At 43.4% G+C, this 16,504-nt stretch overlaps 1 protein-coding gene across 1 annotated transcript in view; it reads left to right on the top strand.

The window, feature by feature from the left end:
- The window catches only part of ITFG1 (integrin alpha FG-GAP repeat containing 1), a 112,653-nt gene that overhangs the window by 37,911 nt on the left and 58,238 nt on the right, over positions 1 to 16,504 (top strand). Inside the window, 2 exon segments of the mRNA XM_032230844.1 lie at positions 350 to 444; positions 1,056 to 1,228. Of these exon segments, the coding sequence (XP_032086735.1) occupies positions 350 to 444; positions 1,056 to 1,228 (268 nt within the window).

The following is a 16,504-nucleotide window of genomic DNA, read 5'->3' as shown; positions in this document are numbered from 1 at the left end:
TTTCATTTTTGTGCATAAAGTAATTTGCTGCCGTCAACATACATCACATCAAAAGTTCCGAAGTCTTTTTCCATTAAACCCAAAAGAAAAGTTTCTGGTTTCTGTCTTTATATTCCCTTGAAGAAACTTCTGCGTTAGAATAGGAATCCTATTCCAATATTTCTTGCCTTTTATCACATGTCCACAACTTCTCTTTAATTCCCAGTTTCCTTTGTTTACATCTTACCAACATTTATTGTCTCTATGTGTACATAGTAGTAGTTGTTTTTCCCCCCCCCTGGTGATAAAAAGGACATTTTTGCAGTCCCGCTCCGCTGAATTATTTTTATCTTCCTCTTGTTTTTGCCAGATGGTGACGGGCAGACCGAACACTTGTTGCCAGTTTGTGCAGATCCAGCTTGTCAAAAAAGTGTCATCTACCTATCTAAACCGGGACTGGATGAGGTACGCTGTGCTGCTACTGTATCTTGAATTTGAACGTATAGTATATGAAAAATGAGACAGGAACAAGGTTTGACATTATCCCAAAGGCACAGTAATGAGGGGCCGCTTTATAAAGCAGTCGTGTTTGCCGTAGCAAAGACAGACATACAGAGAGTCCTTGACTTACAGTTGAGTCCCACACGTCATGGCCATTTGTGATTCTTCCCCTCCCCCCCTTCTTTGTCAACCTTGGAGCTGACCTTTTTGACCACTTCAGTATTGCCACACTGGAGCTGAGGGATAGGAGGGGGGGGGGATTTGAGATAGAGGGAATTCTGTAGCCAAAACAAAAATATTTTCTCTTGAGAACCAAGGTCATTCTCACACCTGGTCAGAGGAAGGCAGAGTGATGCCGCCCGGCTGCCAAATCCACACTGGGATTGGACCATGTGACTGATTGTTTTGAGAAAATAGAAAAACTTTTAGTTAGGTGAAAACTGTGGGAGGCTTCAGAGACATGCCAATATGATAATTCCAATGAAGGTATTCTTTGAAGAATCTACCTGCCTCGCAGTTTTGCTTGCTATGGGTTTATATGCTTGCAACCCTGACATTCTTCTTATTGTTTCCAGTGGTTTCCAGTGTTGCAGAATTTCTCAGACGGCGTAAATGTATGGGGTTTTGTTCCACATAGCAATGATCCGACCGCAGATGAAATTTCCTTTCCCATCACTCTTCATATTGGAGATTATAACATGGATGGCTATCCGGATGCCCTTGCTATACTGAAAAACACGTCAGGAAGGTGCAGTATTGCCAATACTGTAAATAGGGCTTGGGGGGGGGGCACCTTATTGTTCCCTTTTGTTCCTTGCCATAGTTGTGCAAGACCTTTTGCCATAGTTGTGCAAGCCCTTTTGTTCCTTGCCATAGTTGTGCATGCATCTTTCTTCCACCTTAAAATATTTAAAATGTTTGTGGGGCTGCACTTCCATAATTGCCAATCCTGCAATCAGCTCCAACATCAACTTGGGAATGCTGCCTTGTAGAATTAAGATCCTTCCTTCAGCGCTTGAACAGTTTTAGAATGGGTCTGTTTCTGTGTTCCGGGTGGCCTATTTCTCCTGCTGCTAAGCAGCATTTTAGAAGTGGAAGTCCAGGAAGAGAAGTGCATTACGTGTTCACTGTTTTCTGCTCGCCTGTAGATGTTGTGTAAAAAGACAGATAAATTTCCTTCCTATTTTTTGCCAGCTTGCGCTGTATTTCTTCACTTGTTGCATAGAGAGTTAATTCTTGTGATGGTTTGGAGGACTGCAGACGTTCTGTGGCCTCATCTGTTTTCTTCCATGCCTCTTTTTTAAATATGTGCCAATCGCTCCTTTCGCTGTTGAAACTGAAGATTTTCAAATGTTAAATATTAAAGATGCAGCTCTAGTGTTAAGATTGGGACAAAAGTCAATACGACTAACAGGATTCCTGTTCCAGGGGGGGGGGGGGCGATGTTTATAGCAATAGCAATAGCAGTTAGACTTATATACCGCTTCATAGGGCTTTCAGCCCTCTCTAAGCGGTTTACAGAGTCAGCATATTGCCCCCAACAATCCGGGTCCTCATTTTACCCACCTCGGAAGGATGGAAGGCTGAGTCAACCCTGAGCGGGTGAGATTTGAACCGCCGAACTGCAGTTAGCAGTCAGCTGAAGTGGCTGCAGCACTGCACTCTAACCACTGCGCCACCTCGGCGCACCTCGGAAACTGGGTTGCCAGTTTCTTTGTTGCCTGGGGCAGTTCTTCTCTCCTTAAGCAAACACTGACCCATTTCGTTCTAATAGGATGCACTATAGATGCTTTTTCTGGTAGTTGGCATCACATTCCTGCTCAGTCATCACCTTTCCATTATCAGAATGCCAACGATGCCATAAAGCAGCTAGTTTTCCTTTTGTTGTGGCCCACCAGTGGCCAGCAGAGCTGGCAGCAGATTCAGATAGCAGGGAGGTTGGGGACGAACATGGACCAGTCCTGGAGTCTGGGGAAGGCTCTGATGAGGGCTCTGTGTCGGAGGCAGAGAGTGGGCCAGAGCCGTATGCCAGTTATTAGCCGCCTTCAGAGTTAGACATCAGACAGGCAAACAGCTAGAGCCTGTTCCCAGTATGCGCATGTGCAGAGTTGCCAGACAAAAGGAATAGCTAAGAACAGGGGTTGATTTGGGAGTAAGGCTACAGGTGGACGATGAATGGCCCCTCCCAGAGGGAATAAAAGAAGAGCAAAAGGGGAGTGGAGTTTGCAGGAGACAATTTGCTTAATTGATTTGTGACTCTCCAAGACTCCTTGCCAAGTTCTGCAGAGATCAGCTGACAGCTCGCCAAGCCAGATAAGGTCTGTGACTGTAAATCCTCCCTGAAAAACTTTGCTAGATGTGAATGAGCAGAATTCACAGTAAATTAATAAGAGGGGATTTTTGTTGGGACCAGGAGTTTGCTTCGTGCTCTTGGGAAGCCTCACTCAGAACATCATTTGTGCAAACATCTGGAAATCTTCAGCCCTAAGAAGCAACATCCCGGAGCTCTCCCGCGAACATATGTGTTTGGGATTTGAAAGTTTATACAATTGCACGGAAAATATTTACAACAAGCATTCTTCGTTTATTACATCCTTGATCAAATGACATAAACATTCAAAGTGACACATGGCATAAAAATAAATGAATTTGATCATTATATTCTCAGCGGTTTTTTTTAAAAAATCCCGGTTCTTAAAAAAGTTCTAAAGAAGAATTCTTGGTGTTGATAGCCATGGAAGTATAGAATAAGGGAAAATTGGAACCGTTATTATTTTTTTTTAAAAAAGACATATGGGTGGAGAGAGTTCACGCACTGTTTCCTTAATCCCAGATTGAGCATATATAATTGATTGTGCCCGTGAAATTACTGAATGCCTCCCCCTCAAAAAAAGAAATGCTGGTTTGCGTGTGCAGTGTCAGCAATAAGGTACTCTTATTTTTAATTGAGATTGCATTTTATTATTAATATCGCTTCAGTCATGCTACCTAAGGCGAAATATGCAAATGAGTGTGCTAACAGTCATTTTTTTAAAACACCGTAATTTTTGCTTGTATCAAATAATAATAAGTACTTTTGATAGAAGTTCAACATAGTCATAATTTCTTTATAAACCACAGGACCTAGATTCCTCACAGCTCAGGTATATTTCCCATTTTTGCTTCAGGAAGACAGCACAGATTAATCACGACTTCACTGTTAAGAGGTCGTAAATTTTAAACAATAAAATATTCAGCCAGTTTGTCAGGTTTAAAGCCCCTGAATGGAGCATAGGTTTCTCGCTTTAAAATACAGGGCAATGTAAAATATGTAAAACTCTTACGACTCGGTATAACCATTATTTGCCTTAAATTAGCCTCCTCTACTCTTACCTGGCATTAATACCGAAACTTGTGAGTACTTAGAGAGTACCCAGGTTAAAGTAGATTTGTTTTCAGAAATCCTGGTGCTACTATCCTATTTCCCTGAAAATAAGACTTCCCCGGATAATAAGCCCAATCGGGCTTTTGAGCGCATGCGCTAAAATAAGCCCTCCCTGAAAATATCGCAACACAGCAACAGCCATGAGGTGAGCACGCTCGCCGTCTCCTGCACCTCACAAATAATAAGACCTCCCCAAAAATAAGGCCAAGTGCTTATTTCGGGTGGGTCAAAAGAAAATAAGACCATGTCTTATTTTTGGGAAACATAGTAGTTAATTTAAAATTTAAAGGACAGATACCAAAGCAGGATGCTTCTAAAGGAGCCACCAAGAATGAAATAAACTGGGTTATCTTTATGAACGTCGTCCCCGTAAATCCCTTCTAGTTTTTCTTCACTCAGTCTCAGTGAGTCTGGAGTTGTGAAGAGGGTTGTTCCATGGGATTATGCTGCCAAAGAGATTGCTGTCGTTGCCCAATTTTATAAACCTTCAACTTCTCTTTCCCCCAAATGTTGCTGCTTAAGGCAGGAAGTTTGCTATCTCACAACTTGAACAAGTAAATAGAAAGAACTGGGTTCTCTGAGCTAGTGCTGCGGCATGCCGACGGCCAGCAGAGCTGGCAGCAGAGTCGGACAGTGAGGAGTTTGGGGAGGAACATGGGCCAGTCCTGGGGCTGAGGAAAGCTCAGACGAGGGCTCTGTGTTGGAGGCAGAGAGGGAGCTAGAGAGCAGTGAGGCAGAGGAACAGCTGGAGCCTGTTCCCAGTGTGTGCATGCACAGAGCTGCCAGAAGACAAGAACAACTAAGAAAGCAGGGTTGACTTGGGAATAAAGCCACACCTTGGAGGCGATTGGCCCCTCCCATGGGAAACAAAAGAGGAGCGAATGGGGAGGGGGCTTTTACAGGAAACAATTAGTTCCTTCGATCGTTTCAAGAGTGGAAAGTTCTGTTTGTGGCTGTAAGAGAATCTGTGTTGACTTGCCCTACATTTGGAAACTAGTCATCTGGCAGTTCTCCGAGCGAGATAAGGTGCATGTTGATAAATATTCCTTTGAAAGACTGTTTGCCAAGCCTTGCTGACTGTGAATGAAAGGAATTCACAGTCATGTAAATAAAAGAGGTTTTGCCAGGATCAAGTCTCTGCTTCATGCTTTTTAATGAAGCCTAGATCAGAACGGCTAGCTTCTCTTGCAGATATTAATTAAAAAACACAGGTCAATCACAGCATAATGAGTTCTAAAAAGTCATCTGCATAGCAATAGAATTGTTCAGTACTATAATTCATCCCTAGACATCTGGTGTGTAAGATCGAACGATGTCACATGGGTCATATCTTTAATTCTATCAGTCGTGGTGAATAATGTCATTTGCATCACACAACCGAGGCAAAAATTATTCGTTTGTGTCATTTGTGCAAAGATGTGGTGACACGTGTGACATTACTTGCTCATCCCGTGGGCCCCTCATTATACAATTACGTAATGGGTCAGTAGGAACAAGTCAATGACATTAATCAATATTTCAGAATTACTCCCACGGTTAGTTATGTGGACAGAGTATTACAAGGAGTAGTGCGTCACTAATTTCCAAGCCCATGTGCATTTTCCCCATTATTTCTTTTCCTTTAATAACACCAATTCTGTTACATCAATTTTTAGTTAGTTTTGTGGGAAGGGGGACAGGAGAATTTAAAAGCAGCTTCCTGATTTGGCAGCCGGAATTCGAAAAATGGTTTAATATTCTTCCAGTGGTTTTATTCCGTGGAGGTTATTAAAATAACAATGCTTCTAAAAATATTTTATGAACTTCGTGCATCTTCAGAAATATGACTCCCCAAAAGTGATTCGTTACATGGTAGATTTGATCATTTATACACCCGCGTGTCATTTGTACCGTGGGGTTCTTTTAATGGTTATCTTTTAACGTTTTTAAAGCTGTGTTTAGATTAATGATTATAATTAAAGCCATTTTAATAGCTTGCTCTTGATGGCTTGCTGAAGTAAAAAAAAAAAGTATATCTAGTATATCCCTTTAGCGTGTTTGACTATCTTATCCAAATACATCCCCCATCTTTCCTCTCTACTGATCTGCTCTGACCCAGCTCCCCAGACACGACAAACCCTCTATAGTTGAAACCATGATTCCTTTATTAGAAGCGCCAGCAAAAAGTTTCTCTCTCACCACAGGCTAACAAGTCTGTCCGGCAGGGAAATGCCACACATAATCATCTCTAGGATGGGGTTCGCTAGCAGCAGTGGCTCTTCCGTCCCAAGGACCAGCCCATAGATTTCCACTGCTCTCCTCTCCTCTGCTCTCTGTGAATCCACGCGTCAGGCACTGGACCCAGCTTTTCCTCCTCTTCCTCATCAGCCACCTCCAGACCTGGGGGCTATTGACTCTCCATCTGAGGGCTGACGGACAGTCCAGGCTCCACCTCTGTCTGTCTCTTTTCAGCTCCATTCCCTCTTCCCCCTCGGAGCTCTCAGGTTGCCTTGATGCTGACCCTGATTCCCACACCTCCTCCTCTATTCAGCTGTTGAAGGGGATGGCAGCGAACAGGCCACAACATGATCATGATGTTACTTGCATAAATATTTGTGCTACAAAACTCCACTTAATTGGAGGCTCTGCATATAAAAATGTTAATACTAATAAGAACGCCGTCTTCTGATCCCATCAGCATTTTACCTTTCGAGGTGTGTAGTAATTCCGTAACGTCGGATTTAAAAAGCTCTTTGAATTCAGCTTTCATTTCTCAAATGCTTTAGGTGACCATTAGTTCCAAATATTTAAAAGCAGACCCAAATACTTACAGGAGTGACAAGCGTGTCTTTTTCAATAAAAAGCCAGAAATTTGAAGTATTTATCTTTAGGCTTCCTGAACAAGTCACAAAATTCCATTGAGCTAAACTCCCCGTTGCTTTTTTTATGACTGATAGAAGCAAATTGTTGTCGGGTGCAGAGTAACATTACAGGCAGTCCTCGGCTAAGTGCGACTTTTAAGTGGAATTTGCTCCATTTTACGACCTTCCTTGGCACAGTGGTTAAGTGAATCCCTGCAGTTATTAAATTGGTAACATGGTTGTTAAGCGAATCTGGCTTCCCCATTGGCTTTGCTTGTCAGGTGGTCGTAAAAGGGGATCACATGACCCCAGGACACCACAACCATCATAAATCTGAGTCAGTTGTCAAACATTTTGAATTTGGTCATGTGTGAGAGACCATGGGAATGCTGCAAGGGTCGTAAGTGTGAAAAACAGCCATAAGTTACTTTTCTCAATGCCGTCTCGAGCAATTTCAACTGAACTTGGTACACAGAGTACACCCTCTGGAAAAAAATATTGTGGAGGTAAGAGACCCCTAAAACTCTGTGGGAGGTGTGTTCTGTTAAGATACAGCCTGTTGTGCCTTAAAATGGCTTCTCCTGTACTGCCATAAAATGGCTTCTACTGTACAGCACTGTGGAGTTGCCATGGTAACGGCTTCGCAGTACCCCACAAGGGAGGCTCCCTCTGGTAAGGGAGAAAATCCAACATTAGAAATCACGTTTGGTCCAGACATTTTCCCCCTATAAATAAATACCCGGGGAACGCCAGGTTATCAGCTAGTATTTAATAAATAAATCAACTGTATATATGGCAAAAAAAGCTGAACAAGAACAGTGAGCGTTGCTCTCTTGGGCCAAACCTGATGATAGATTTTTTTTTTTCTTCTACTTTGCATGCAAAACTAGCTGGATTTTTTATTTTATTTTCAGCTTGATTTTACTGAAGTTGACGGGCTTAGAACCATCAATCAATGCCGTCAATGCTGAAGCACAGTCTCGGTAACTGTTTTAAATTGAGGTGGCAGGTTCCTGGCGGACGAAATATGAAAGAGACTAAAGCTACAAGAAGCTCAAATATTTATTTTTTTCTAGCTCTTCCCCAATGAGGTTGAGGTTGCAGAAGAACTAAACCTGTTGATGTCTGTCTGAAAAAAACAAAGGCCTATTTCTCATAAAGTATAGTTTAATGTTGGAAAAAAAAGTCAAACATTATAATCTGGAAATAACTAGTACAATAAAGGAATAGATTTTATTCTGCTCTCTGTGCATGACAGCCTCCTACAGAGTATTCAGACTAAGAATGACATTTTCTTATATAAATCTAATTGGGGCTACACCATTCCTCATTCTCTTAACTGACATAGCTGTGTGCTGATTACAGATCATTTTAGTGACTTTCAGTGTTCTTTTAATAAGCAGAGAGAAAAGGAATGTTTTTCCAATAAAAATGTATGAAATCAAACAGAGGAACGATTGAATGAGGCTGCAGGAAAAGCTTCAAGGCCACCTTTAAGTCTCTTGGTGATTAGATGGCCTTAGACAAATAAGCTCATTGATTTAGAAATGGGGGGGGGGGGACTTTAATTACAGCCGACTTATCAAATCAGCAAAATTAAAACTGCCATCTTTATTGTTTTAGTATTGCCAGAGTAGCAGCTATTCCTGAATATCCTCGACCACTTGAGAGAATGAATTTTGAGGAATGGATTACGCAAGTTAAGAAATAGTGTCATTGTTGTGTGTCAGAAAGAACGTGTGAATGTCTACCCTGTTTACCCGAAAATAAGACCTCCCTGGATAATAAGTCCAATCGGGCGTTGGAGCGCATGCGCTAAAATAAGCCCTCCTCTCCCTGAAAATAAGTTCTCCCCGAAAATATTTAAACGCATGTGCAGCCGGTCCCCGCCATTTTCTCTGGTTGATTGCTGCGCAAGCAACACGAGGTGAGGGCGTGGGAGGAAAGGGAGGGGGAAACATGCCCCATGAATGCCACACGCCCTTACCTAATGGCCGCTCCCGCAACCCTAGCCATCGCACCCCTTCTGTCTCGCGAATGTCTGCCGCAAAAAGAGTGACAGGACCAGCGAGACACAACACAGCACCGACCGTGAGGTGACCACAGCCAAATAAGGCCAAGCGCTTATTTCGGGGGGGGGGGGCAAAAGAAAATAAGACCCTGCCTTATTTTCAGGAAAACACGGTAATAGCGGTATCAGCTCTGGGAAGAGGTCAGGTCCACCTGGTCATGGAAAAACTATAGTAAGCTATTTCCTTCTTTTAATCACATTCTGTTTATTTATGTATCTCAAAGTTACCAGTTATGTGTCTATACTTGAGCCCTGCTCTTCACAACAGATTATTTTGTAGAGGTATGTACTCTGTTCCTCGTATTTGTTGCTTTGGTCTTTAACAATTAAGGCAGTGCCCAATATGCCTGTTCTAGAGGCATCCCTAGAAAACACTATATTTGGTGATAGGAAACAAGGAGAGGCAAATAAGAAGGGGGGGGGGAGCAACTTCTGGATAGATTAAAACAAATCCCATTTTTGGATCTAAAGTTGTGGTTCTTGGCAACGGATAGTTAGCAGCATCCAATGTTGCTATCAGCGTTCCAAATATCCTCCAGAATTAATTCAGAGTTCAAGGCATAGCATTCATCAAGTTCCAATTTAATAAGAGAGACGTGTTGGTACAAACTGGAAACCCGAATCTGAAAGCTTCCTGGGTTTCCACCCAGTTGAAAGTTCAAAACCTTGCCCCCACACCCCCAAGTCCATCACATGGTCCAATGTTCCTCTGCCATGCTGGCATTGCCACCCATCTAGTTCCGGTCAGGTGCAGAGGTGCGGAGACAAAAGATGATCTTGGGCTTCTGGAAAGGAATGTTTTATTATGACAACAACACATTCTACTCCTTACTATTCCCCCCTCCCTATTGCCCACTAATGAAACAGCATAAAGAGGGGGAAAAGGAAAATGTGGCAGGCCAAAGATCCTAAAAGGAATATGACTGCAGGCCTGACAGTTGCTAATTGCCCCTCTGCTAGGATTTGTATCATCTGCCTCTCTTCTAAAGGAGGATGGAGTTTATTTTTCTGGATTGAGGTTGGCCTCTTCACATTAAGGACACGATAGAACAGAGATGGCTAACCTTTTCTGGATGGAGTGTCCAGAATGCAAAGTGCAAATGCGTGCACGCATGCCTGAACCCCCAAAATACAATGCGCGCATGGGTTCTGCACATGTGCCCCGCCCTGTGCATACGCGTGTGCCCCCCATACATGCTTTGCCCCTCCCATGCATGTGTGGCAGAGACCCGACGACCAGCTGCATGGCAGGGATGTGTGGCGGAGCCGAACTGGGGCGACGGCTCATGTGCCGACAGAGAGGGGGTTGCATGCCACCTGTAGCAACCGTGCTATAGGTTCGCCATCATAGCAATAGAAAGTGGCTAAAGGCTGGTGAATCGAGCCATGACACATCACCAGTGGTGTCCTTAGAATCTGATGTCCTCCAAAATGTGTTTCTCAAGAGACGGGTCAGCCCGTGTCACCCATCTGTGGCTCCCCATTTCTGCAGCACAAACGTCGTCATCCAGAGTGTAAAAAGTGTGTACATTTATGCATTTTCTCCTTCAGTGTAAATCATTGCTTTTGATTGGGCGTTGATGAGCTCCCTTTGTTTCTTGATCCTTTTCTTCCAAATTCTTGAATAGGCATGACTCTCATTTCTTTGCTTTCTATAACTCTGTGACACACACACACACACACCCCGGATACCCGGTGTTCGCCGTTGCCTTTCTCATATCAGCACTTCTTTGTTTAGGAAGCAAGTGTTGAAAGAGTTTGCCGATTACTGTAATCCTTCACCCCAAATAAAGAGAGCATCCCACTGCCCATGAGGGAGGTGGTAGTTTTTTCTTGGTTCTACATGATTTCAAGATTCACTTAAGGAACATTTTAATAGCAGGCCTTTCTTGCAGTGGAAGTTAAAAGCTTTCAAGTAAAGCGAGTGATTTTTCTTTTTTTTTTTCAAGAAGGCAAATTGTTCTGACTTTTAAGTAGTAATTGTACACAGCTGCCTAATTGAGGATAATTTCAACAAGATGTCAACCCTTGTTCCAACTGTAGGCAGAGAAAAGAGATCGTAACAGGGATGGTGCGGAATAAAAACACATTTCTTGGTGGGGTTAAGAGAACGACTTCGAGCTACACATAAAGCTCTCAGGTTTCGGACCCATGAAATGTAGATGTGGCGCAGCTTATCCCTTAAAATTGTTCGTGGTCCAGCTATAATTGTTGCTGAAAGCTATGCAAATTGGATGGATTTGATAGATGAATGGAAAGTCAGACAGACAGATTTGGTAGGTTGGTTGATTTGAGTGATTGAATGATTGATTGATTGATTTGGTAATTAGGTTGATTGATTTGGCAGGTAGGTAGTTGGATAGATAGATGATAGATAGATAGATGATAGATGATAGATAGATAGATAGATAGATAGATAGATAGATAGATGATAGATAGATAGATAGATAGATAGATAGATAGATAGATAGATAGATAGATAGATAGATAGATAGATAGATAGATAGATAGATTTGGTAGGTTGATTGATTAGCAATAGCAATAGCAGTTAGACTTATATACCGCTTCATAGGGCTTTCAGTCCCCTCTAAGCGGTTTACAGAGTCAGCATATTGCCCCCATAGTCTGGGTCCTCATTTCACTCACCTCGGAAGGATGAAAGGCTGAGTCAACCTTGAGCCGGTGAGATTAGAACCGCTGAACTGCAGATAACAGTCAGCTGAAGTGGCCTGCAGTACTGCACCCTAACCACTGCGCCACCTCGGCTCAATTGATTGATTGAATGATTGATCTGGTAGGTAGGCAGGTTGATTTGACAGGTAGGTAGATTGGTAGATAGGTAGTTGGATGGATGGACAGACGGACAGACAGATATAAATTGTGATAGATGGATAGAGATGGATGGATGAAAGAGATGGACAGAAGAAAGGAATATCCAAATCACGATGGCTACACATTTTGAAAGGCTGTTTGAAGGAAAGTAATTTTGCATCTCTAGTAAACGAGAGATCTTTATTTCATATGCGCTGTTATAGAAGCTTTTATTTCTCTCAACTTTGTCCTGGCCTCCATCTGGCAGATTATCAAAAATGAAACTAGCAGAGGTGTAAACCTATTCCATAAATTTATAGGGGTCCTTCATATTAAAATTTACCGCTTCCACGCTGGAATTTGGATTACCTTTATGCTATTTCTGCTTGTGTGTGTGTGTGTGTGTGTTTGTGTGTAGCGAGAGAGTAGCTCTTTAAAAACAAAATCAGTTTTTTCTCCCACCGGCAAATGAACTGCCAAAGGTGGTTATAAATATTTATAAATTCTTGTAAAATCTGAGCTGATAATTGGCAGGGGAGGCTCTTAACATGAAACACTTTAGCATGCCATTTTAGAGAGGAAATATATTGACAGTTTTTAACAAGTGCAATAAAAAAGCCAAGATTATTGTAATAGTTATAAAATAGGTTGTGTATAGTGGCCTGAATAAGATTAATGGTTGATTATAGAGTTGTCCTGTATTCATTAGAATCCATTTAACTGCGTTACGCACAAATGCGAATGGGAAAAGAACTAATCTTACTCTCTTCTCTGCATTTTTAAAGTTTTCAATTACCAATATCTTTTATTATATGTATGAACATTTTAATGCATATTTGTAACAATCCAATGTAGGATACAGAAACATTCATTCTGATCTCTCTTAGAGAACAAAAAGAGAATTCTCTGCAAAATGCCACCAAAAATTCTTTTGTGTTCTGAGTTTGTGAATCAAGCGAGAGAGAAATGTTTGGCAATTTGACAGTTGTGCGGAAATTATTTCAATGCTTTGCTTCTCTTGGGCTTAAAAGAGGCATGGTTTCACCCAGGAAATGTTGATATATATCAAAGAAGGATCCAACCAGATTATACAAATCAGATACACAGCCTTGGGACCAGTGGTGGGTTTCAAATTTTTTTAGAACCTCTTCTGTAGGTGTGGCCTGCTTTGTGGGAGTGGCTTGCCATCCATGTGACTGGGTGGGAGTGGCTTGCTGGCCATATGACTGGGTGGGAGTGGCTTGCCAGCCATGTGACTGGGTGAGCGTGACCAACTTGTAAAATGTGGTGAAACTCACTTAACAACGCTCTTGCTTAGCAACCAAAATGTTGGCTCAGAAACTCTGGCATTTGAAACATGCAAGTCTTAAAGCTGTCAAGTTAGAAGACCCTTGCACCCCTAACCCTTTAGAAAAAAAAAAAAACCCAGGGGTTTTCAAACTTGACAGCTTTAAGACTTGTGGACTTCAACTCCCAGAATTCCTCCTCTCGCTCTTCATCTTGATGATGTGCAGACAGGCAGGGGGAGGGAGCTGGAACCGGTTCTAAATGGTCCTGTAGATTTGTGGAACCTCTTCTATAGAAGAGGTTAGAACTGGCAGGAACCTACCCCTGCTTGGGACCAACTCAGGGCATCTTGTGATGTTAGGTAAAGGTTCCCCTCGCACATATGTGCTAGTCGTTCCCGAATCTAGGGGGTGGTGCTCATCTCTGTTTCAAAGCCAAAGAGCCAGCGCTGTCCGAAGACGTCTCCGTGGTCATGTGGCTGGCATGACTCAATGCCGAAAGGACATGGAATGCTATTATCTTCCCACCAAAGGTGGTCCCTATTTTTCTACTTGCATTTTTTATGTGCTTTCGAACTGCTAGGTTGGCAGAAGCTGGGAAAACTAACGGGAGTTCACTCTGTTACGCAGCACTAGGGATTCAAACCGCCGAACTGCTAACCTTTCTGATCGACAAGCTCAGCGTCTTAGCCACTGAGCCACTGTTGTGATGTTACACATTGCTATTCATAGTCTTGATCCCAAAGGTGCTTTTTCAAAAGGCAACTGGGCTTGTCACTTTTCATCCAAGCTTCTTCAGTTCTGACTGAGCGGTGGTGGAGGATGGAAGGACTGCAAGGAATATAGAATGGGATGGGATGGGATGGAATAGAATAACAGAGTTGGAAGGGACCTTGGAGGTCTTCTAGTCCAACCCCCTGCTTAGGCAGGAAACTCTACACCACTTCAGACAAAAGGCTATCCAGCGTCTTCTTAAAGACTTCCAGTGTTGGGGCATTCACAACTTCTGGAGCCAAGCTGCTCCATTGATTAATGTCAGGAAATTCCTCCTCAGTTCTAAGTTGCTTCTCTCCTTGATTAGTTTACACCCATTGCTTCTTGTTCTGCCCTCGGGTGCTTTGGAGAATAGCTTGACTCAGTCTTCTTTGTGGCAACCCCTCCAATACTGGAACACTGCTATCATGTCTCCCCTGGTCCTTCTTTTCATTAAACTAGACATACCCAGTTCCTGCAACCGTTCTTCATATGTTTTAGCCTCCAGTCCCCTAATCATCATTGTTTCTCTTCTCTGCACTCTTATAAACCCTTCCACCCTCCACCACTCAGTCAGAACTGAAGAAGCTTCTTGGATGAGAAGCGAGACGTCCAAAAGGAAAAAAAGAAAAAGAAATTCCAGCTGCCTCTTGAAAAAGCACCTTTGGGATAACCATGAGCTGGATGACTGAGAACCTCCATGAACATTCTTAGTTTATAGCTTCCACATCAGTGTATTGTCACAGCCTAGTTTATAATTTAATCTTGAATTTTCAATAAGAGCCAAATCATTTGGGGGAGTGGCTGAAATACTGATTTCCGTGTCTGCTGTTCCCAGCTGCTGCAGAATTCAGTTTCAACCTAGCTGTTTCCTCCTCCAGAGGACAGATGGCTTGCTGGAGATGTAATTTTCAGCTAAGCATGATTTTTTTTTTCTTTTTTAAAAAAATGTCATCGTTCCTGAGAAATAACTAAGCGGAAGCACCACCAAGGTAAAAAGCACCGCAAAACATAGCATCTATGCTTTCGTCCAGCTAAAACCTCACTTAGCGACTGCCTTCTTTCGTGACCGCCATTGAAAAGATCAGCAATCCTCATATTTCTGATCTTTGCAGAGCCGCAAGAGAAAGCTGAAGTTGGATTGTAAGTGGGGTCGTGGTTTTCCTTAGCAATTTTTCGCTTTACAGCTGAGTTGCCAGCCCCGGTTGTGGTCGCTAAATGAGGACTGCTTGTAGAATATGAGGAAACCAGACCACAACAAAAGCAGATCCAGGATACACCGAGTGTCATGCCCCCATCAGAGCCTGAATCTGCGGAGGAGGACAAGCCAGAGCTAGTAGATCGAGGAGGTAGCGTTGGAGGAATGTGGGGAGGAGCAGGCTAAGGCAGCCCAGGGCCCCTCCGGATTGGGACCACTTGTTAGCCGGGAAGAACGGGGGCAGGATGACCGAGAGAGGGCAAGCAGTGGAAACGAGGAGCGATGGAGCAAGGACTGCCCCCTCCTGATCCCCGAGCACCGAGAGTGGAGAGAAAGCGCGAACAGTGCAGGCCGACCCAACTATCCAGGAGGAGAGCACCCCACCCCTCTTCACAAGGCACACTGGGGACTGAGACTTAAGGAGGCACTGTGGGGAGGGGCACTTGTCGGGAACCAATGCTGAATTGGTAAGAGTTGGGTGTGCCAGTACAGACATTTGGAATTTGCAGGACTGCTTGCTTCTGCCTTACTTGTGAACTCCGTACCTTCTTCCTGAATTCGTGGACTTCATACCTTCTTCCCGACTCATCGTTTTTCCTTGTTTTGTGGACTTATTTCCCTGTTCCTTTGTTTTGCTGGACTGGGCGCAGCCAGAGGCTGTCTTGTGTATCTGTGTGCGCATACGTTGCTCTGGGACTTGCCATGATCGTGGGAGCGTTTAAGGGGACATTTGGAGGATTAAAGGGGACCTTGAACTCGCAGCTGGCTGTGTGACTTTCCTGCTTTGTCCTGGGTCATCACACACCTGGCCTACCAGCATCCCTTCTATAATTCTTGGAAACCCTATCCAATTAGAGATAAGGGATTTAAGGGGCACATTTGCCCGCAGCCTCGCCGTGCTGCATCAACTTTCATCGCTGAAAATTGCCAAACTCTTCTCCCACCCCACCTCTTCCACGCCGGCGTCTATTTTTGGAGCGCAGCTGCTTCAGGCTGGCTGAACCTTTTAGCATGATGCCCTGCCTTTCCATTTGCAGGGAAATTTGTAGATGGGGAGATAAAACCAGTTGCCACCCTTGTTCTCTTGCAGATACACAAGTTTAAGAATCTGCTCTTTCTACCGTGGGGCCGTTAAGCGTTGTTCAATTTTATTTTATTTTTTGAAACGGCACTCCGAGAGAAACTCCAGACAGGGAAAGATTTCACTCTCCAAAACGTATCCTCGCGTAGGTCTCCTTCCCACCCCCCCTTATCTTTGAAAAGAAAATCTGTCAGCAAGGTGGCTGGCCCCTCTTGTTTCCATGCTGCCCCCAAAACCAGTCGGAAAAGAGAGGCAGGGTCTGAGCCAAGATTTCACCCCCCCCTACTCCAACCCTCTTAAGTCGAAATTCTTCGAGAAATATACGTCGCTTCCTTCTTGATCGGCTGCAACCGAGTGAATTGTTTTGAAACGGACTGAGCGTGGATTGGCTTTTATTAACATGCTTATGCTTTGCAGATTTGATGTCAAGGGTTTGTTCTTGTGGCAATAGTGAAATAAGTGCATTCGCTTATTCGTTGTTTTATAGGCCGGCAGGTGACCACTTCCCTGTTTCCGAGTAGTTCCCGTGTTAGTTTCTTCAAATGCAGTTTGCCTTCAGA

The sequence above is a fragment of the Thamnophis elegans genome, chromosome 14 (assembly GCF_009769535.1).
Source record: "Thamnophis elegans isolate rThaEle1 chromosome 14, rThaEle1.pri, whole genome shotgun sequence".
NCBI lineage: Eukaryota > Metazoa > Chordata > Lepidosauria > Squamata > Colubridae > Thamnophis > Thamnophis elegans.
This window is presented reverse-complemented; position numbering and strand designations above follow the sequence as displayed.